The sequence below is a fragment of the Hippopotamus amphibius genome, chromosome 6 (genome assembly GCF_030028045.1).
Source record: "Hippopotamus amphibius kiboko isolate mHipAmp2 chromosome 6, mHipAmp2.hap2, whole genome shotgun sequence".
In the NCBI taxonomy this organism is placed as follows: domain Eukaryota; kingdom Metazoa; phylum Chordata; class Mammalia; order Artiodactyla; family Hippopotamidae; genus Hippopotamus; species Hippopotamus amphibius.
The window spans coordinates 114,409,641-114,433,207 of record NC_080191.1 but is presented as its reverse complement, the minus strand read 5'-3'; the positions used below and the strand labels follow the sequence as shown (position 1 = coordinate 114,433,207).

The following is a 23,567-nucleotide window of genomic DNA, read 5'->3' as shown; positions in this document are numbered from 1 at the left end:
CTAAAGAGGGCCGGTCGAAGGGGCGGGTAGGTCTCATCTGGGCGCATGCGTAGGATACACGTGTGTCTGCTAGTCCGGAGCTAAGTGTGGCCTTGTAGTCGTTTGAACTTTAGCGAGACGGCAAGGCCCTGTGTTAAGCTAGCTAGATGGTGCCATCTGCTCTGCTGGCCTCTGTACTTTCACCCTCTCTGGTCTGGCAACTACTCATTTTCATCGTAGGGGGTGATTATCATGAAAGTGAGGAGCAGTGGGCTTGAAGTTTAGTTCTCATTTACTCAAAGAGTTTAGTAAGCCAGTAGATAGTTAAAAGGAGACTGGTTTTATCTGAACTCCACCCTCTAGTAGGTATTGATATGTCTACCAAGGTCAAGCTAAATAAATCTGACCCTCCAGCTCCTGATCTGTAAAATGGAGATTTTAGGTCTTGCAAGATATGTGGGGAAAGAGTACCTTTATAGCTGCCGGCACAGTGCTTAATACGCATTGGACAAGATAAATGATTTTACATTTAAATAGTACCCCCAGCCCTGAAGAGATAATCACTGTAATCTATCTTTTTTTATCCCTGATAGGAGGGGAATGGCATATCATAGGAATGGAGACCAAATGTGTGCTCATGCTATATACATAGTTGTACCATTTAAGTACCTTCTGGGCCTTGAGAATGAAATGAATCCTTGCATATGAAAGGGGGGTCTAATGTAAGGTATTAAACTTTCCACTTCCTCCTTCTAAAGACAGAGAACTGTCACAACCACTGAGGAAATGACTCAGACTTATGTTAGTAGCCTTGTGGGGTAGATAGAGCACAGCCAGTAAATGGAGCTACTTCTTTGTCTTTTCCCTTACAGGTTTTTCATTAAAGTTTGTCTCCCCCGTGCCCCCTCCATCTCCACTACTAGTAAAGTACTAAGTTCAGAATATGTCAAAGAAGCAAATCAAGGACCTGGCCTTGGCCAACAGCAAGCTTATGTATAATTCTCCAAACATAAACTGTCCCCAGCCACCTGGGATGGGTGTCTAGGTAACTTCTGTGACACCAGGTATCTTCCTGTGATGCAGGCCAAGTTCAGTATTGCCCCCTCCCCCACCTTCCTTAACATCTCTGATCAAATTGCTTTTTCTTCGTTTCTCTCCCTCCCTTCCTTCCCTCCTTCCTCCCTCTTTCCCTTCCTTCCTTTTATTCTTTCTTTCCTCATCTGTGAAGCACCTATTTAGCTATATTGAAGGCAATGTGCTTTATTCTAGGCAGAGTAATTTGTCATTCCTGCCTTCAACTCCCTAGAAGAAAAGATGTAGATATGAATAACTGAAATTCAGTCCTCCCTTTCTTAGGTTCCCATCAATGTATCAGTGTCTTGAAAGAATTAACGATGGGAAAAAGCAGAGAAGGAACAGCAGTTGAGGGTTAATGCAGCAAAATTTACTACTGCATCTTTCAATGTGATTGATGGCATGCTCCCCAAACTTGATCAGATGAAAAAACTCAGGTCAGGCCAGTAGAGACCAGGGTCTTTGTGGTTGTGTCATTGTCTGTAGTTAATTCTCTCCTCCATGAAGCTAGTCTCTTTCTCTTTGAATTCCCTGACCTAAAACTGACAGCATATATTCCTACCAGGTTTTCCTCTTAAATCTCCCCTTCTATGCTCCTCCAGATGGGTTACACAGAGCCCTGAATCCTACCATCATCACACTCCTCATCTCACCCTCACCCTCACCATGAAGCATCATCCAGCTCTCTTGATGTTTGGACCTCCTCCATCTTTAAAGCAAAACAGACCTTCATTTGCCCTTGGCAGATAGAAAGTTGAATCGTGGAGAACACTCAGACCATTACCAGTTATTTCAGCACATCTTCTAAGGATTCTAATGCCGTCTGGAGATGGAAATTTCTCTCTGAAGTGGTACAACCCAAAGGACATCATTTATCTCCCTAGACAAGGCCCACTGAGCTCAAGTATTCTGTGAGTTCAAGAGCTGGCACAGGGAAGCTGGGCCCAGTCCCATTGTCGCTGGGTTCTTTTTTGCTGAGCTATTCGTTCCAAGTTCCATTCTGCTACCTAGGCTGGAAATTCCACACATGCTCAGCTCAAAGGAATGCAGCTCATGCTGGCCAAAGACTTGCCAAGAAATAGGGAGTAAGTTTTCATTTGTGGCTTTCTCTCTCAGATCTGTGAGCTACTGCCTGGGCTGTTCCACCAATGACCTTTTCCAGTTGGGGAGCAACTATTTTCAGGTCGCCTCCTCTAGGGAAACCTCTGCTAACTTCTACAGGCAGCCTGTTTCCTGATCTTTAAAGGCCCAGAGATCTTTCATTTGCTATGGGTGTTTGATGCCTTCTTGGTATTTCCATGATTTGTTGTTTAACCATCCATTCATTAACTCATTCATTTACATAAAACATTTATTTAATGAGCACCTACTGTATGCCAGGCCTGATGTTAGGAGTTAAGTATAAGTCAGATATAGGCCCTTCCCTCACAGAGCTTACTGTGTGGAAAAGTGGTAGCCAGAAGCACACAAGTATATACACAATTATAGCATATTGAAAATGTAGTAGGGTCAGGGCAGACGCAAGGCTGTTAGCACCTGTAGGGGTCCCCTCCGCCAATAGTCAGCCTTGTGGTGGTCCTTATGGCAGAGAGTGTGGTGAGAGGGGGATCGCAGCCCTCTCTCTGGAGCCTTCCAGGCCCTCTGGCCTCAGGGTCAGCAGGTGAGCTGGGGAGCCTGGGGAGAGGACTGTGTCCTACAGGGCTCCAGAGCCCTCACCACGGCCACCCACTGGCCAGGTCCAGGCCTTGAAACAGCTATGAACCTCTCCCCCATCCCCACCTCCATGCCCTAATGAAGGTGGCTGTCTCCTGCTGGATCCCGTCCCTGTTTGGGCAGCCTGAGGAGCCTGAGGGTGGGTGAGGTCCTGGGCAACTGGCTCCCTCAGTGATGACGGCTGGGCAGGGTCTGGGGACCTGGCCCCGAGGGCGCTGCCAGTTGAGATCTGCCTCTTCAGCCCAGCCTGGGCACTAGAGGGAGGATCCAGACTGGGAGCTGGACAAACGCTCACAGGCAGGGTAACCATCCCCCCCGCCCCCCGGTCACCTCCTGCAGGGACCCCCCCCCCCCTTAGACAGGCCTGGACCTTGGAGGGCCAAAGTTGAGCCTTGGAACCTTGCCCTTTCTTGTCAGAACAGAGAATAACATTTGTTTTGGTGGAGGTTTACTGGAACATCGTGACCTGACCTCAAGAACAAAAGATCTGACACCAAGTTTGCAACAACTAACAACGCCCCTCTCTCATCTTTCCTATAAAAGGGCTTTACTGAGAGCTTTCGGGGAGTTTGGGGTCCTGAAGGCATGAGGCACCCATCTCCTTGCATGGCCCCACAATAAATCTTTCTCTGCTCCAAACTCCAACATTTTGGTATTGTTTCACCCCGCTATGCGTTGGAAACACGGACTTGTGTTTGGTAACAAAAGTGCTTGAAGGTAGGAATGGTGCTGTTGCCCACATCACATAGGCATTTGACCGAAGTTTGTAAAATGTCTCCACTAGTCCCCAGTTTTCCGCATTAACAGGGGACTGCACAGATCATGGACTATCTTAAGTGTTCCTTAGCATCGTTCCTTGTTGGCTTTAGAATACATACTCAGTCATGTGTAGCAAGGAATTTGAGCTTCTTGCTCAGGCTCAAGTCCCTTGTTAGCTTGTCCCTGACATTAAGGTTCTAGTTGGAGGATAAATGGACAGCAAGAGGAATGAGGTCCCAGACACCAGTGGCTACCCAGAAGAGCCTGTTTCCAGAAAGAGGTACAGGGCTGCCATGCATGACTGCCTGCTCCGCACCCCCCATGTATACACCTACCACCAAGGCTTGCAAAAAGGAGTTGGACTCATTAAACCCAAGTGGATCAGGTCTGCGGTTTGTTGAACCACGTAAAGTTGCAGCTATCTGACTGTTTTTAACCTACCGAAATAAAAATAGCAGTTTCATATATTTCAACCTAATATATCTGAGAATAAACAAACAAAAAAATTCGTAAATGAATGAAGAGCTTGGGAACAACCGACCCACCCATCAAGGTGACCTCCTTAATGTAATCTCAGCGGGGAAGGGCTGGAATGTGATGATAGTTGAATAATCAGCAATCTAATCAATTATATTCTATGGAGGGTGCATGAAATAAAGATAAAGAATGAGGCTGGCAAATAGAAAGAGGAAGGGAAAAGAAGTAGGGTAAAGCCAAGAGGCTAGAGGTTGGCACTTATTACCTACACTGTCCAGGAAAGAGCAATGTGAAAATGAAGCTCACACAGTGCTCTGCTGTGAGGTGGAGATGACTCAGAATTCCCACCCCAACTTGGATGAAATCTGCCTCCCTCAACTCATCAACCAGCCTGCTGATGACTGATTTGGCTCCCTGGGATTGCTTATATTGGGAAAAGCGTGCTCTGGTTGAGGGAGGAGACATCCAGTTGCTGAAGGACTAACACCAACTGTTAATGAGCACATGGGTATCTTATATACTTCAGCCTCCTATGAGTTGAATTGCTGGGAGTCAGTCTTCTCTAGGCTGACAAACCTCAGAACACTGTCTTGGCTGTGAAACAGGTTCGGCTCTATGGTAAACTCACTAAGGTGAAACTACCCTCTGGTGGTCTCTTTGGGAGCCAGTCAGATGACTCTGGCACAAAGCAAAATCTTCTGACTCAATCATTTTGATCATAGAGTGCAAGGATATAATTACGTTGGTAGGTACCTTTATACTCTCCCTGACCCTAACTCCAGTCCTAATCCTATTTCATGATGTGAAATTGTCTGGCATTTTCTACTTCTGAATCAGAGCCAGCCCAGTGCTGGTTACCAGGTCAGTAGGTCAATAGTATTGTCATCCTACTTGGGCTAAAAAAGCAGGAAAAGGGTGAGGGTGTAGGGAGCATAGAAAGAGCTTCCCATGCTGAAAGCAAGTCCTCTACCTTCTCTCAAGCGCCTTGCTCTTTACTTCATGGTCAAGTTCCTGTTTTCTAGAGTCAGTCCTGGGTTCGAATCACAACTCTGCCTCTTCCTAGCAAGTCACTTAACTTCTCTGCATCTCAGGTTTTTTCATCTGTAAAGTAAGGATGATAAACACACCTGCCTTGTGGATTTGTGAGGATTCAATGAGGGGATGGAATTGAAGACCACCCAGCTCAGGGTCTGACAAATAGTCATCCCGGTTAATGTTGGTTATTATTATTAATAGTATTCATGTTATTACTAAGGCATGTAATGTGATTTCTAGTTGCATGGGGGTTTTTGATGACTGGTCCTTTATCTGTCCTCTCCCACCCTGCTGCTCCTTATTGGATCTTCAGTGCCAGTTGAGTGGGCACCAGCCCCATAGTAAACAATCACTAAACATTTGTTGACAATTAAAAAAACAATTAAAAAGACAATCTAAAAAACAATTAAAAAATTAAAGTTTCATGCTGCATAATTGTAGTTACTAAATATGAAATCACTTGGTGGGTCTTCCCTGGTGGTGCAGTTGTTAAGTATCTGCCTGCCAAAGCAGGGGACATGGGTTCCAGCCCTGGTTTGGAAAGATCCCACATGCCTCGGAGCTACTAAGCCCGTGTGCCACAACTACTGAGCCTGTGCTCTAGAGTCCTCGAGCCACAACTACTGAGCCCACACACCGCAACTACTGAAGCCCACACACCTAGAGCCCATGCTCCACAAGAGAAGCCATCGCAATGAGAAGCCTGTGCACCGCAATGAAGAGTGGTCCCCACTCTCTGCAACTACAGAAAGCCCGCAGCAGCAACAAAGACTCAATGCAGCCAATAAATAAATTAACTAATTAATAAAAAAATTATTAAAAAAAAGAAATCAGTTGGTATTTTGGCCTCTTCTCTCAAATCTCCTGGTTATACAGCTTTCAGTCATGCTAAACTACCTGTGACCTCAAAATGGCTGGACCAAAATAGCCACCGCAAAGTACCCATCTGCCTAGAGTTCCTGCGGCTCCCCCTGAGGACCTCAGTGCTACCTGCCCTCCACTCAGTCTTCTGAGCTGGGGAGGCACCCTCCCTCTCAACCCAAATAGAAATGGACTTGCTGGCCCACACCCCAGTCTGGGGTTTGAGGGAGGAGCCTGGCATAGCCTCAGATAATCATTGATTAGCCCCCAGTCGAATGGTTACACAAAGAAAGCGTTTTGATGACATCGGCCCAAGCCCCTGCATGGAATTGATCTCAGGTGGTATGATCCTGGGGGCTGCACCCCACCCCCTCCATCCCCAGATCCATCCTCAGGCAGACCTCTGCACGCAGTGGGATGCCCAGCCTGAGAAATGCCAGAAGGGGAGAAACTGGAAAATTTTTGTGAGGCTTCAGGGATCTTTCACCTTTTTTGCTGGCAAATCTCCTCCTTATGGGCCTCTGTGGGTCTTGGCCCTGGAGGAACAAAGAGCATGTCTTGTGTTCATAACAATTGTAAAATTATATAAATCAATAAGACACAATTAAGAGTTATGTATTAAAGCTGCTGCCAAACACAGCTCAATGAAGAATAACTCTGCTTGTAAGCTCTCAATGAAATGGCAACGTTAATGAAAGGTTCTTAGTGATGCTGTGCGCTTCTGTCTCCCCTATCCCCACATCCATGACAAATCCAATCCCAGCGCACCCTGCCCTGCTCCACCAAACTGCAACAAATACGTGCTGGCTCCAGGACTGCCTATCACCATACCCCAACTCAGTTCCCAGGTCCCTGGGTCATCTCATTCTCCGGGGTGTCCTATGCAAAAGGGAACTTCGTTTTCTGGGTGTGGAAAATGCTCAGCCTGAAAACCTCCCTTTACCCTTGAGTGAGACATTTGTATGAAAATGACCTGGCATTTGGTCTTGCCTGACTAGCCTTAGTGGAAGCCAACTCCGTGTGCAGGTCGACTTTGATAACCTCCTGAGGTTCCTGAGGACTTTCTGTGTTCAGTTCCAGTTCACTCCAAACACTGTCTCCTTCCCAAGTCCCCTTCCCAAGCCTGCTCCTTCTCGCACTTCCTTTAGGTCTTCTCCTGGACCCTTGCCCTGTCTGGCTCTACCCATGAGACTCATGGTTCCTCTGAGATTTGGTGGACAATGGAATGGTTTTGAAAGATATGGTTTAGTGTTTAATAGGTTTATTTTTACATACCTTATTTCCTCATCTAAAGGCTTATATAGAAAGATGGCAAAAGGAAAAATACAGGTAGGATAGTAAAACAGAGAGAGACGGGGCTAGTACAAAAAATGCACCTCAAAATGCTCTGGAAAGTTGCTTTTGGAGGTGGGGACAGGGCAAGTTCATAATGAGCTTCCTAGCATTTTTCCCAGATGATGTCACAGGAAATTTCTGTCTTAGCCACTGAGGATGAAGATGATTTGGGGGCCAAGGTTGGATTGTTGCCCCAGATCCTCACAATCTTGTGTCTGAGCTGTACACACAGCTGTCTCTCTTTGCATCTGGAAAGATCATGCCGCTGCAAAGCTTTCCAGCCTCCCGCACCTCCTGTATTTCCCCTCTTTGGATCTTTTCATTGGCCGTTGCCTCTTCTGAGAATGTTGCACCCTCTCCTGTCTACCTGTGGAAGTCAACCTGTTTTTTAGGGCTTTAATCCCATCACTTCTCTACCTTCCCAGGCACCCAGATGGGATTAAAGTCTGCCTTTCCCAGGTGGCCCAAGTCTTTGCATCTCTCTTAAAGCACTGATCCCAGCCTGTGCTAGTCACCTTGGAATTTGTCACTGGCTGGCTGTAGATCTTTGGGGGGGCAGGGACCAGGGGATTTTCTTCCTGGGGCTACATCTGAGGTGGTGCTTTCCTTTAAGTATAGAATCCGTCAGAATCTTCAAATTGAAAACTCCAGGGACTTGATGACCTCCAGCTCAAACAGTCCCTGAAGATGGAGTAGCCCAGGTCCCTTGGTAGGAAGGAGCGGATTAACAGTCTCTGGGTTTTTAAGGCCTCATGGACTCGGGGCCTCCCAAGTGTCCCTAGTTCCTCTGCTGGGCCAGCTGTGACTTCCTAGAACCCTCTGATTCCATGAGCTGGCCTGGCCTATGGGGACCTCCCTCTGGTCCTCAGTCCCTGTGACCAAGCAGCCAGCCAGCCAGAGACCTGGGGCATGAGCATCTGAAATCAGCCTGCTTGCCTGCACCAATCACAGCCTGCCCCAGGCCCTGCCCTCAGGCATGCCTAGCTCACCTGGTCCAAGAGAGAACTTCTTATCATTCCCCTCCCTTCCTGCTTCTCATCCTACCCACCCAGCTGCCATGGGCAGAGCCCTAGGGTCATGCTAGAGTACTCACTGTTCCTCACCCCATGTCCCATTAATCACTAAACCCTGCTCTCCAAACCAGGGTATTTTTTTCTGTATCAAAAACTTAGATCAGGGACTTCCCTGGTGGTGCAGTGGTTAAGAATCTGCCTTCCAATACAGGGGACATGGGTTCCATCCCTGCGCCAGGAAGATACCACATGCCGCGGAGCAACTAAGCTCGTGTACCACAACTATTGAGCCTGCTCTCTAGAGCCTGCAAGCCACAACTGCTGAAGCCCACGTGCCACAACTACTCACGCCCACCCACCTAGAACCTGTGCTCTGCAACAAGAGAAGCCACCACAATGAGAAGCCCGCGTACCACAAGGAAGAAGAGCCCCCACTTGCTGCAACTAGAGAAAGCCTTGGCACAGCAATGAAGACGCAATGCAGCTGATAAATACATACATACATACATACATACATAAATACATAAATAAACAAACAAATCTTAAAAAAAAAATCAGATCAGGTTATCACTCCCCTGTTTAAAACCATTTAATGGTTACTCATTGCTCAATTTTAGCCAGATACCAGCTAAAGTTCTTAACAGGATTTAAAAACCTTTCACCTGGCCCTTTTGAAATAGGATTTATAATCTTTTGAAAACCAATAAGTATCCTGCCACAATCTTAATATTTCCAGCTGTCAAAACTAAGATTGAGGAGGTAAGCATTAAATTGCTAAAAGGTAATTAACTCATCTGGCCTGAATGGGTGTGAATTCCAAGGGAATTGTTTTTCCGTCACCTTCTCTGCTCTGCCTATGACACTCTCCTTAAGTGATGGCTGGTGACAAGTTTCATTAAGGCAGTCAGGGTGGAGAGGGCTGTGGAGGGGCTGGAGGTGGAGTCCTGTAAATGAGATTCCTAGTAATACCAAAGGATGGCCCACCCTTCCTCTACCATTCCTACTCTAGGTTGACACTATGCAACTGTCAGAATTCCTTTGAATGGCAAAAAGATTTGGAAAGAATGTAAATACTCAACAATAGACAAATGGTATGTAAACTATGGTTGGAATAATACGCTGCCATTTAAAAGGAAGGCTTGGGGACATCCCTGGTGGTGCAGTGGTTAAGAATCTGCCTGCCAGTGCAGGGGACACAGATTCAATCCCTGGTCCAGGAAGATCCCACGTGGCGCGGAGCAACAAAGCCCATGTGCCACAACTACTGAGCCTGTGCTCTAGAGCCCACGAGCCACAACTACTCAGCCCATGTGCCACAACTAATGAAGCCCACATGCCTAGAGACCATGCTCTGAAACAAGAGAAGCCACCGCAATGAGAAACCTGTGCCCCACAACAAAGAGTAACCCCCACTCGCCACAACTAGAGAAAAGCCCACACACAGCAACGAAGATCCAACGCAGCCAATAAATAAATAAATAAATAAATAAATAAATAAATAAATAAATCTCTTTCTATTAAAAAAAAATAAAAGGAAGGTTTTGAAGGCTTTGCAACAACATGAAGAAGCACATGTGATGTTGTGTTAAGTGGAATGCAGACCACAGTCTGAGCCAAGAGAGATGGTGTAGGGATGTGAGATGGTGACAAAAACATGGATTTTTTTAGCTGGATAGGTAGACTGGCTATTCAATCCCCCGCCCTACTCTCCCCACTCACGAGCTGTGTGATCATCTAAAAGTTACTTAACTTCTCTGGACTTTGGTTTCTTCTTTTTATAAATATAGATAGTAACACAAGCTAGATCGCCTTCAGTGTTAGATAAAATAATGCATATAAGGACTTCCCTGGTGGTCCAGAGGGTAAGAATTCATGCTCCCAATGCAGGGGGCCCGGGTTCGAGCCCTGGTAGGGAAACTAGATTCTGCGTGCATGCAGCAACTAAGAGTTCACATGCTGCAACTAAGAAGTCTGCATGCCACAACTAAGAAGTTCACATGCCGCAACTATGAGCTTGCATGCCACAACTGAAAAACATCCTGCATACCCCAACTAAAAAAGATCCCTCATGCTGCAACTAAAGGTCCCACATGCCTCAACAAAGATCTCACGTGCCACAACCAAGAGCTGGTGCAGACAAAATAAATAAATAAATAAATAAATATATTTTTTTAAAAGATAATGCGTATAAAATTGCCAGGAAGAAATGAAATTAGGAGCTCAATAAATATTAGTTCCCTTCCCCTTCTCTAAATTGTGTGTGTGTATATTTTTAATTTTGTAAAAGGACTTGAAAATAATTAACAAGCTTAAAGATTTTTATTTTCTGAACCATTCAGTTATCTGCTGCTATGTGACAAAGCAGCCTACAACCTAGTGGCTTAAAACAACAACCCTATTATCATATCACAGAATTGTCACAAAAGTCAGGAACGTGTGCAAAGCTCAGCCAGACAGTTCTTCTGCTCCACGTGGCATTAACTGAGGCCACTCCATGGTATTTATGTGGTGGCTGGGTTGGTCAGGAAGGTTAAGACAGCTTCTTCATCCACCAGGGTTAAGGCCCTGGTGAAGATGATTGGCAAGCTGGGCTCAGCTGGACTGTTGGCCAGGACAGAAGTGAATCACAGGAGGAGAACGTGTAATATGTAAATGCGTGAAATTGTGAAAGTCCAGAGCAAGTCCAGGCCGACCTGGGAGATATTGCGGGTTCAGTCTAGACCACCGGACTAAAGCAAATACTGCAGTTAAGTGAGTCACATGAATTTTTTTGGTTTTCCAGGGCATATAAATGTAATGTTTACACTATACTATAGTCTATTAAGTGTGCAATAGTTTTATATCTTTACTGTTAAAAAGTGCTAACCATCATCTGACAATGCAGGGTTGCCACAAAACTTAGATTTGTAAAAATCACAATATCCGTGAAGCACAATAAATGAGGTATGCCCGTACTTCAAAATAATGTGGTACTTTGGAGCCTCGAATGAAAGAAAGATTATATCTGTTTAAGAGATTCTAAAAAGGCCCTCATATAGAACTTTGAGGGTGTGGGAGAGTTCCCAGGTCTGGCTGGGATGGAAGGCATGTTAGAGGAAATAAAAAAGCACCAGCAAATGTGTGAATGTGGGAAGGTAAGGGACCTGTTTGGGCACGAAGGAGTAGATAGATTTGGAATGAAGTGTAGTCATGGGAGTAAGTCTGAATAAGTCGTGCTGTGGAGGATTTTTGAATGCCAGGGTGAGATTAGATCTGTTTCACTTGATAGGCAGAGGAGAAGTCTCACCCGGCCTGAGTGAAAAATTCAGATTCCCACAGGGGTCAGGCAGGGAAGATAAGTGAGTCAAGTGGTCTAGGTATAAAAATAATCAACTTGGAGGCAGCCACTATGCAACTTTGTCATAGTTACCATTCAGGGATATGAAGCCACGTGGCCAGAACCTTTGATTTTCCAAAAGAAGTAAAAACAACAACAACAAAAATCCAGATTCTTAGGTAAAACTTCTCACTTTAAAAATGTTTACAAGATAGCCAGTGGGAAGTTGCTGTATAACAAAGGGAGTTCAACTCGAGGATGGATGATGCCTTAGAGAACTGGGACAGGGAGGGTGGGGGGGGAGTCAAGGGAGGGAGGGAATACAGGAATATGTGTATAAATACAGATGATTGAACTTGGTGTACCTAAAAAAATTAAAAAATAAAAAAAAAGAAATGCAAAAAAACAAAAAACAAACAAACAAACAAAAATGTTTACAACTACTGTACTTAAAAACTATGTGCAGGTTAAACAAAAGTCATCTGTGGGTCAGATATAGCCTGTGGGTGTCTGCTCTCCTTGGTTGTTTATAGGACTGAATTGTGTTTGGAAGGGTGGCTGGGGCAGAAGGGGTGGAGGGAAGACCAGGGGAAAGCCCAGAGAGAGAATTTAGCTGCTTTTGTTCTTTCTAGCCTATCAAAGAAATCCAAGGGAATTCACCTCCAGTGTTTTTGCACGTGTTTTTGTTTTTGTCTTTTGGAATCCTACCGCAGGGCTGGTTTGCCAAGGAACTTTGGATGGGGCCTGGTTCTCACCTTTCAGGCCTTCTCGCTAAAAAGTCTTATATAACCCATCCTCTTTCAATAGTCTGTTGCTTTGTCCCCGGGGGTTAAGCCTCATATAAGCATTCTTTGTGTGTGTATATGTAAGAGTTCTTCCTTCTGAAGAATTCAGAATTAACAGCAGACCTTCCCGGTTGAGCTTTCTGAGCCTGGCAGGAACTGACCCTTATGCAAACAGGACCCTTTGCCTGCCATAGACTTGAGGTAGGCCACTGACTGAACTCAAAATCTTGGCTAATTACCTTGGATCCAGAGGTTATCAAGCAAATCTTTGTAGAGGAAAATGTTCTACTCTATTATGTCTGTATATTGGGATAACAGATAGCATAGTGGAAGAAATATTAGAAGCAGCAGAGCTCGATGAGAATATTTTATTTGCCCGGTGACCTTGGTCCAGTCACCTCCCCTCTCTGCATCTCAGTTCCCTCATCTATAATGTTATAACCACAAGTGTTCACCATCTCGTTTATTGTGAGGATTCAGGGAGACCATGGATGCAGAAGTGCCTGACAATAGCTATGCTGGATTAGAAAGGAGAAAATGAAGGGATCAGAGCTAAAGAGACGTGGATTTAAATATTGACTCCACTCTTTGGTCTCGTTGGCAGAAGCAAGATGATGAAGGGAAGGTCATCATTTGGAAAGCATCAGAATAAGACGCACACGTTATGCCGCCGCTGTGGCTCTAAGGCCTACCACCTTCAGAAGCTGACCTGTGGCAAATGTGGCTACCCGGCCAAGCAAAAGAGAAAGCATAACTGGAGTGCTAAAGCCAAGAGACAAAATACCACCAGGACTGGTCGAATGAGACACCTAAAAATTGTATACCAGAGATTCAGGCATGGATTCCGTGAAGGAACAACACCTAAACCCAAGAGGGCAGTTGTTCCAGCATCCAGTTCACCTTAAGGATTTCAATGATTAGTCACGCAATAAATGTTCTGGTTTAATAAATAAATAAACAAATATTGACTCCGCTACTTTTCTTATGGTTCGACATCTGTGTTCAGTACAAAACAATCATCACCAAAAGTCTGGTTACCATCCATCACCATACACTTGACCCCTCCCCTTTCACCTATTTCACTCCTCCCCACCAACCACCTTTCCCTCTCACAACCACTAATTTGTTCTCTACGTCTATGGTCTGTTTTTGTTATGTTTTGTTTGTTTAGATTCCACACATGACTGAAATCATATGGTTTTTGTTTTTCACCTTCTATCTTATCTCACTTGACTCTACAACTAAAATAACAGCTACCATGAATTCACCAGGCTCTGTGCATCTTTTATTCTTTTTTTAAAATGTTTTTAAAGGATAAGCATGGGAATTTTTATTTATCTATCTATTTTTTGGCTATGATGGAAGTATAATTGTCATTATCCTCAGTTTACAAATGAGGAAACTGAGGCACAGAGAAGTTAAATAACTTACCCAAGACCTCCCAGCTAAGTGGTGAAACCAGGCTATCTGATTCCAGAGCCTACATTTTCTTTCTAGCCGTGTGAGTTAAAACAATCCCTGTAATCTTTCTGATCCTCAGTTTCTGATCTATAAAAGTGGGAAATCTTTGTGAGGATTAGAAATAATGTATATAAAATGACTATCATAGCAAGTGTCTGGCGTCCCATGGATATTAACGGTTTTTTACTAAATGCTCAGTGTTATGGGTTGAATTGTGTCCTTCCAGAAGATGTTGAAGTGCTTATACCTGGTGCCTATGAATGTGACCTTATTGGGAAATAGGGTCATTGCAGATGATGAACTTCAGATGAGGTAATTCGGATGAGAAATTTGGCCACAGAGACAGAACCAAAGGGAGAATTCCATCTGAACTTGAAGGCAAAGATTGGGGTGACGCATCAATAAGCCAAGCAACACCAAAGATTGCCAGCAAACCACCAGAAGCTAGGGGAGATGCTTGGAAAGATTCACCCTCACAGCCCTCAGAAGGAACCAGCCCTGCTGACACCTTAATTTTGGACATCCAGCCTCCAGGACTATGAGAGAATACATTTCTGTTGTTTTCAGCCACCTAGTTTGTGGCAGTCCCCAGGAACTAATAGGTCAGTGAATGGTACTTGTACCTTCATTTACTCTGCAACGTGTCTCTGGGTCTCTGGGTGTACACAGTAGCCTGCCGCCGAGCATGCTGGGAGCTCTGCACGTGTGCATCCCTGCAGCCTAACTGTACACAGAGTCAGTCTAACATATTAGGGGGTGGACCAAGGTCAGCTTTTCTAGATCCCATCTGCCTTCTGTTCTCCCCTGGATTAAGTTCCAACTACTGTACTCTTATGCTATTCTGGCAGGGCAGAATGTCTTTAATAAACTCATTCAGAAGAAGGTGCTAGTGGGACTTCCCTGATGGTGCAGTGGTTAAGAACCTGCCAGTGCAGGGGACACAGGTTTGATCCCTGGTCTGGGAAGATCCCACATGCCGTAAAGCAACTAAGCCTGTGGGCCACAACTACTGAACCTGTGTGCCACAACTACTGAAGCCCATGCACCTAGAGCCTGTACTCCACAACAAGAGAAGCCACAGCAATGACAGAAGCCCACTTACCGCAACAGAGTAACCCTGGCTCACCACAACTAGAGGATGTCTGCATGCAGCAACGAAGACCCAACAAAGCCAAAAAAAAGGAAGGAAGGAAGGAAGGAAGAAAGGAAGGAAGAAAGGTGCTGGTGGATAGTTTGTCTCTCCCAAATGAATTTATCACACTCGAAGGGTGAAATCTTAGATACCTTGATGCCCAGTTGGGAGAGATCTTAGGTTAAGACCTCTCGGGCCCCCACAGAATATCTGCATGCCTGACAGGCCATGACCCTGTGCATTGCTCCCTGCGCACAGATATCCATGTTGCTAGATATCAAGGGACACTTTCTAGCAGAGAAGGTGATTTAAGCAGCCCAGGTAAACACCTCAAGCCTTCAGGGAAATCAGGACAGCCTCAGAGAGCATTTAGAAATGGAGAGGCAGGAGGACTTTGTGAGCCCAAGAGATTCATCGTTAAAGCTTGGAAAACAATTAGAGTTGGAATGAGCTCAAGCAGCAGCCACCAGGGGCCCTGCCAGGCACTGTTCTTCAGGAACTCTGGGAGCAGAATTCCCTCAGGTTGATTTTCAGGAAAGGAAAAGAAATCGCCAAACAGAAAGACCATCAGAGCTGTTTAAAGTAGGCGGAAACCATGATCTGTTTGTGACCCCTGTTCTGTTACTCTTAGGGGGAAATAGACCACCTGCATAAGTTACCTATTGCTGTTTAACAAACTACCCCACATCGAACAGCTTAAAATAACCAGTATTTATTGTCTCACATGTCTCTGGGGGTCACCTTAGGTGGGGGGCTCTGGATCAGGGTCTTTCATGAGGTTGCAGTTGAGCTGTTGGTTGGGGCTGCAGTCGTCTCAAGGCTCAACTGGGGCTGGTGGATTGGCTCCTGAGAAGGCTCCCTCGTGTGGCTGTTGCTAAGAAGTCTTGGTTTCTTGCTCCCTGTGGTCCAGAAGCTCCTAGAGTTCCTGAAGAACAGTGCCTGGCAGGGCCCCTGGTTGCTGCTGCTTGAGCTCATTCCAACTCTGTTTTCCTCACCATGCAGGTGGAGGGTGACCAATCATCCAGGTTTGCCCAGGACTAAGGAGGTTCTCAGGATGTGAGACATTCAGTCTGAAACCAGAAAGTCCTGGGCAACGTCGGGACAAGCTGGTCATCTTATGTGGACTTCTCTCCCAAGGGTTGCTCAGAACATGAAGAGTGACCTGAGAGAGTGGCCAAGACAGGAGCCACGAGGCCTTTTATCATCTAATCTTGGAAGTAACATACCGTGTGCATCACTTCTGGTCTATTCTATTGGTCACACAGACCAACCCTGGTACAATGTGTGAAGCTACTATGCAAGGCGTAAATATCAGGAGGTGGGGGTCAGTGGAGCCCTTTGGAGGCTGGCTACCACACTACCCCCAAACTCAATGGTTTAAAGCAACCACCATGTTAGCATCTCTCATGAGTCTGTGGGTTAACGGGGCTCAGCTTGGTGGTTCTTCTGCCCCACATGATGTTTGTTGGACCTGCAGTCATCAGGGCTCAATTGGGCTGGAATCCCAGATGACTTATTCCCATGGCTGGCATTTGGGGCTGGATGTTGGCTAGGAGCTCATCCAAGGCTGCCAATGGGAACATCTTTGTTCTCCTCCATGTGACCTTTCCACATGACTTGGGCTAGGTTCTGAGAGGGAACATCCCAAGAACAAGCATGTAAGAGGAGGGAAATAGAAGTTGCTAAATCTCCTAACACTTGAGATCAAAAGTCCTCGAACATCTTATGCTGCATTCCATTGGCCAAAGCAGTCACAGGGACAGCCCAGATTTAAGGAAAGGGGAAATAAATCATACTCCTTCATGTGAGGAACAGCATATGTTTATAGGAAGAGGAGGAATTATTAGGGGCTACTACACTGCCTAATGGGGCTACCACTCCCCAAAGATCACGTGCTTCAAGGTCTCTCATTGGTGAACGTGCAAAATCCCCAGGGGTGGAGAAGTATTCCAGGCACTCTTAAATTTCTGAATCTATAACCCTGGCTTTATTTCTTTTAAAAAATGTTCTGAGTTAGAAAATTACATGTGTAACTGTAACTAGGTTCATTATAAATAGAAAATACAGGTGAACATAAGAGAAAACCCTGTAAGTCCAATACCTAAAGACAATACTGTATAATTTTGGTACATAGCATCTTAGAATTTATTCTATGCAAAAATAATAATTTTATTTTACAAAACTGGAACCATTCTGTACCTATTATTTTTGAATCTGCCATTTTCTCTTAAAATTGCATTGCACATCTTTCTGTGACAGTTAATATAGAGCTGCCTCAGCTTAAGGGTGGCATAGTGTTTCATTGCATATCTACCAACCGAGACTATTGATGGCAATGACAGAAGCACTGTGGTTAACTTAATTAGCAAAAAGGGAAATTTTTGGAAGGGTATTGGGTAGCCCATAGAATCTATGGTATGTCAGTTTAGTGCTCCATTAGCGATTGTTGTGCAACAACCCATGAGACTTAGTGAAATAACAATCACCATTTTAATATACTTGTAAATTCTGTGGGTCAGGAATTCCAGCAGGAGACAGCAGGGATGATGTCTCAATGTCTGGGACCTCGGCTGGGAAAACTCAAACTAGGAGTGAGATGAAAGGCTGGGGTGGGGGTGGGGTGGTGGAATCATCTGGAGCCTTCTTCTTGCACATATTTGGAGATTTGGGCTGGCATGAGTTGGACTCTGGGCTGAGCGGGGACTCCTGATCAGAGTGCCTATACAAGGTCTTTCTATGTGGCTTGGGCTTCCTCACAGTGTGGGGCCTCTGGGTAGACTGACTTCTTACAAGATGACTCAGTGCTCCAGGAGCTGGTGTTCTAGCAAGCAGGAAGGAAGCTGCATGGCCTTTCATGACCTAGCCCTGGAAGTCACTTCCACCAAAGCCCATTGATTGAAGTGGTTACAAGCCTGCCCAGATTCAAAAAGAGGGCACATAGTCTCTACTTCTCAATGGAAGGAGTAGCAAAGCATTTGTGGCCATGTTCTAAAATCACCATAATTAAGGTAAGCTAAGATGCCATAACAAAGAAAGTTCAACTTAGAGTGATTTAATGAACATGCAAGTTTATTTCTCTCGCACATAGCAGTTCCAAGGTGAGCAGTCTAGGTCATTGAGGCAGCTCTGCCTCACTAGACACTTACCTCTATGCCACTGGAATCTAGGTTCCACTGCCAACATGGCAATCTTGAAAAACACTCACTAACTGTCCCTGTGTCTTTAGGGGCAAAACCTTAGGTAGGAGCATCACACTGGCCACTCAGCTCACATGCTTGTACCTTGCCTTCCAGGGAGCAGGGAGTGGGCACCTCTGCCTTCTTCCTGCTTCTGTAGTGGAAAGCAGGGGTGCTTCATTCGTATCTTAGAATTTCCCCTTAAAAGTAAGGATGATCAGATGCTGGATACCCTAAAAGCAACAAATATCCAGTAGAATATGGATGTATCACATCCCATCCATTACTGATTGAAATTTAGGTTGATAAGCTTCTAATTGATAAGATGTTACTTACACTGTTGCAAGGAACATTCAAATATCTTTGAATATTTGTAAGATTTTTTTTCCCTTTAAGATACATTCCAAGGAGTCACGTCATAGTTTCTGATTTCTGCATCTAGTCCTATAGGACCACACTAAAGATGGCAACCTCTTTTTTTCCTTCAAGTCAGGGGTGGCAGCCCAGCAATTTGTATAAGCCAGGGAGAAAGAATAGAGAGATTCAGCATGTAGTATCAAGGATGCTTCAGGGTTAAGTATTGGTGTGGCTATGATCATAAGCCACTCTTGTTTACAGAGCACTGGGTGAAGGGCTTTACGTACACTGCCTCACTTAGTCTTCACATTAATCTGATGGAGAAGGTATTATCTTCATTTGATAAACAGAGACGCTTAGGCTCCAAGAGCTTGGGTAATTTATCCAAGGTCTTAGAGCCAAATCAGTGCTTGGAACACTTGCTCTTAGGATACTCCCTCTCCTGGCCCAGCTGCCATATTGTGGGATGCCCAAGCCACATGAAGAGGCTGTATGTCAACATTTCAGCCAACAGCCCCAGCTGAGTGCCCAGCTGCCAGCCAGCATCAGCTCCCAGCCATGTGAGTGACTCAGCATGGGCTCTGCAGCCCTGCTCTTCAGCCTAGTCAAGCCCCTATGTGGTTGCAGCCCCAACCAACATCACAGGTAGCAGAACTGCTAAGTTGAGCTCAGCCAGTCCAAAGACTGGTGAGAGCTAAGAATAAAATAGTTTTTGTGTCAAGTCATTGAGTTTTGGCAAGAGTTGCTATGTAGCAGCAGGTAACCAAAACAGGTGGGGAGCCACTCATTCTTGGATGAATTCCAGCAGAGCCTGAAGAGGGGGTTCCTGCTCCGGGGCTATAACTGGGGTAGGGGGCCTTTGATGATCCTTACGAGCTCACTGCACTAGGCTGGGTCTACATATGACAGTTTTCCTTGTTCCCTGCCCCAGATGGGGAAAACTTCATTGAATCACCAGCCTGGGAGGAGAAACTGCGTGTAAATGAGTTGACAGAAATCTGGGCAAGATTCCCAAAGTAAATAATGTTGATTCTCAGCACAAAGAAGGCATTGCTTAATGCTACAAAAACTCACATAAACAGTCATTGCTTATGACTGATTTGCTGTATTTTCAGATTTAAAAAAGTAACCATAATAACCATCATTAAAAAAAAAAATAGCACTTGGAAATGTTTGAACACTGTGCGCAGTTCCTGAGGTCATAAGAGCGTCCTTATCTTTTGGAACTTCCCTGTCCTGTGGGCCGGAGGTGGTGCCAACATGACCTTTGAGTAGCCCCAGTTGGAACTTGGATCCCAAAGCAAAATCCAGCTTCTCCCTTTCACTCAAAGTGCAGAGGAGGGAGCTCACAGCAGTTCAGTAAAACTGTGGCCTTATCAATCTTCTGTGTTTACTCTCAACCTTCACCTCTCAGTCCCCCCCAGTTCAGTGGTTCTCAAATTTGGGGACATCAAAATCATCTGGGAAGTACATAAAAAATGCAAAAATTGAGGGTTCTTCCCCGAAGATTCCCATTTGCTAAGTCTGGGGTGGGATCCCAGAATTTTAATTTTAACAAGAACCAGCTGGACTTCTCTGTCTGTTCAGTGGTTAAGACTCTATGCTTCTAATGCAGGAGATGTGGGTTCGATCCCTGGTCAGGGAACTAAGATTTCACATGCCCATGGGGCGTGGGCAAAAAAAGAAAAAAGAAAAAAAGGAACCAGCTTATTCTTCCATTGGTGGGCCCTATACCACATGTTGAAGAGCACTGTAATCTCAGGCCTTTCCTAAAAGATAAAGATTGGGAGAGTCCTCTCTAGGCCAAACCTCCAGAGACCAGGATGGACTTGGAAGGCAATCGAGATGGGATATTCAGATTCTAAGCCAGGAAGTGTATAATAAACCCACCTGGAGCAAATGGTTTTCAAACTGTGTTTCTTCGAACCCTCGGGGGTTCCTCAGATGTGCTGTCACCTCCACCCCAGCAGTTTCTCTTTGATCTGTTTTCTTATAATAGGTTTCCAAGAAAGATTTCATTAGAAGAAAAGGTTTTACTACTACATTCCCTCCCTGCTTAAAGGTAGTATCAGTTTGGTGAGGATGAGGGGCAAATAGAACCCCCAAACCTTGGTGGTGAGAAGGAAAAATGATGCAGCCACTGTGGGAAATAGTTTGATGTTTCCGTACTAAGTTAAGCACAGATTACCACGTGTCTTAGTCTGCTCAGGCTGCTGTAACAAAATACCATAGATTAGGTGGCTTAAACAACAGACATTTATTTCTCGCAGTTCTGGAGGCTGGAAATATAAGATCAGGGTTAGGTTCTTGGTGAGGACCCCTTCCTGGCTTACAGAGGGCTGCCTCTCACCGTGTCCTCACATGAGTGAGGGCGGGGGTTGGGACAGAGAGCTCTGGTCTCCTCTTCTTACAAGAACACTAATCCCACCATGAGGACCCCACCCCCCATGACCTCATCTAAACTTAAATTACCTCCCATAGGCCCTACCTCCAAATGCCATGACATTGGAGGTTAAGACTTCAACACATGAATTCTGGGAGGACACAGACATTTAGTCCATAACACCCTATGATCCAGCAATTCTACTCCTGGATATACACTCCAAAGAGTTGGAAACAGATACTCAAACAGGTGCTTGTACACAAATGCTCATTAAATGCTTGGCTATTTACAACAACCCAAAGGTGGAAACAACCCAAATGTCCATAACTAATAAGTGATGAATGGATAAAATGGTATATCTCCTCAATGAAATACTATTTAGCCATTAAAAAAAAATGAAGTATTTTTTTAAAAACATTTATTATCTCATGAAGTTTCTCTTTTTTAAATTAATTTATTTATTTTTGGTTGCATTGGGTCTTTTGTTGGTGCATGCTGGCTTTGTTGTGGCAAGCAGGGGCTACTCTTTGTTGTGGTGCACAGGCTTCTCATTTCAGTGGCTTCTCTTGTCGCGGAGAACAGGCTCTAGGCACGTGGGCTTCAGTAGTTGTGGCATGCGGGCTCAGTAATTGTGGTGCACGGGCTTAGTTGCTCCTCGGCATGTGGGATCTTCCTGGACCAGGGATGGAGCCCATGTCCCCTGAACCGGTAGGCAGATTCTTAACCACTGAACCACCAGGAAAGTCTGAAGAATGAAGTGTTGATATACGGATGAACCTTGGAAACATTATTCTAAGTGAAAGAAGCCAGTCACAAAAGGCCATAGAATTGTACACATCCATAGAGACAGCAGATTAGTGATCGCCAGAAATTAGGGGGAGGGGGTAATAGGGACTGACTGATTAATAGGTGCAGGACTTCTTTTTGGGGTGATTAAAGTGTCCTGAAACTAGACAGTGGTGATGGTCACACAACATTGTGAATGTACTGAATGTCAGTAACAACAAGCTTTGTGTTATATGAATTTTACAAAATACAATTACAAAAAATCACAATCAACAGATCTAGAACAACCATCTCACTGTTTTTTACTAATAAGGAAGCTGAGGTCAGAAAGGGGAAATGATCTGGTGAGGTCACCCAGCCTGTCAGAGGTTAAGCCAAGGCTGGTGACCTCCAGCCTGCCATAGCAGGCTGCCTCTCTTCCTCAATATCCTTGGTGCTCTACCCCCAGCCCCTACCAAAGCTAAGATCCAGGGACATGCAAAGTCCTGAGCTACATGCCACTGCATAGTTTCTGCAGCCAGGGCCCCGCTTCCTAGGCAGAGGTCCACCTTCCCACCGGCCTTTCTTGCACTATATCTAGTGCCTATTGCTTTCAAGTGTGTTGAAAAAGACGAACCCACTTCTAACTTCATGCTTGCGTAAATCTTCCTAAGGGCCTTGTTGCAGCTGCAGTCTTCGGACAGGGTTGATAAGGGCTGGGTGCATCAGATTCCTTACATTACACACATTCTTGACTTTCCCAAACTCCAGCTGAGCAGACAGTGTGGAGGAGCTGGTGGTGGTCCCAGGGCTGGGCTGTATTTATCCCAGCTGTGTGCATTTGTGCGGTTGTCTCTTCTCTCCGGCTGTTGGACGATTTGCATCTATCCCATAGTAGGTGCTTAATAAAGATTCACGGGCACCAGTTGTTCTTGTCATGAGGTCATCCTGAGACTGTTTTCTTCATTCTAGTTAAAAGAGTTCAGGAAAAAGCCTATTTACTCAGTGCCCTTGAGAATAAAGGACTCAGGGTAAGCTTGTACGTGAAGTGAGGATCATTTATCTGAACGCCATCTGAGATGGAATTATTTGCCATTCTGGGAGGTGGTGGCAACAGAAGGTTATAACTCATTTGCATTTGCTTTACTGTGAACTTTAGAGGTCAGGTCTTCTGGAACAATCCCTTCAGCCCCTTCCCCAAGGTCTCAAAAAATTGCTAAGGCTTTTGTTCTGTCCCAGATCCTGACCTTTGCTTACCTCTCTTAGTTACAGCCTCCAAAGAAATCACGGATTAAAAAAAAACAACTGCATAAATATACAAAAGGGCAATTGCAAGACCCAAGAACGTTGGCTCTCTGGAAATTTACTGAACTCAGCTGAGAACCCTGGCTGAGAAGGGAAACCTAAATCTGCCAACTTGTGTTCAGGGCCAGCGTGGGAATGGGGAAGGCGAGCTCCCTCAATCCTGACAAGCTGACTTTCTTCGCTCAGCCTGGGAAGATTACCTAACGCCTTGAACTTGAACTTGGAAATTGGCTTCAAGCAGCAGGGATGAATGGAGACATTAAGGAAGATGGCAGAGCAGCAGTGGCTGCCGTTTCTAAGTCGCCATTTGGGATAAAGCAGGAAAGGCAAGAATTTCTACAATGCAAACGTTTAGGGGTGAGTATTTAGAACTCAAGCTGAGGTGGAGCTTGGTGGTTGTATGTGGTTTCCCTGCTGTGTGGACAGATGCCTTATGTTTGGATGCAGACTTTCCTTTCCCAGGACAGCGAGTTTTTTTTTGTTTTGTTTGTTTGTTTTTTTTTTTTTTTATTATTATTTTATTTTATTTTTTTTTGGGGGTACACCAGGTTCAATCAACTGTTTTTATACACATATCCCCATATTCCCTCCCTTCCTTGACGCCCCCCCCTCGATTCCCCCCCACCCTCCCTGCCCCAGTC

At 45.2% G+C, this 23,567-nt stretch overlaps 1 protein-coding gene across 1 annotated transcript; it reads left to right on the top strand.

Annotated features, from left to right (window-relative positions):
* Window positions 1–12,958: 12,958 nt before the first annotated feature.
* Window positions 12,959–13,252, top strand: LOC130855937 (60S ribosomal protein L37-like). Its single transcript, XM_057740036.1, has one exon. It carries the CDS (start codon window positions 12,959–12,961, stop codon window positions 13,250–13,252), a length of 294 nt encoding a protein of 97 aa, XP_057596019.1.
* The last annotated feature ends 10,315 nt before the right edge of the window (window positions 13,253–23,567 follow it).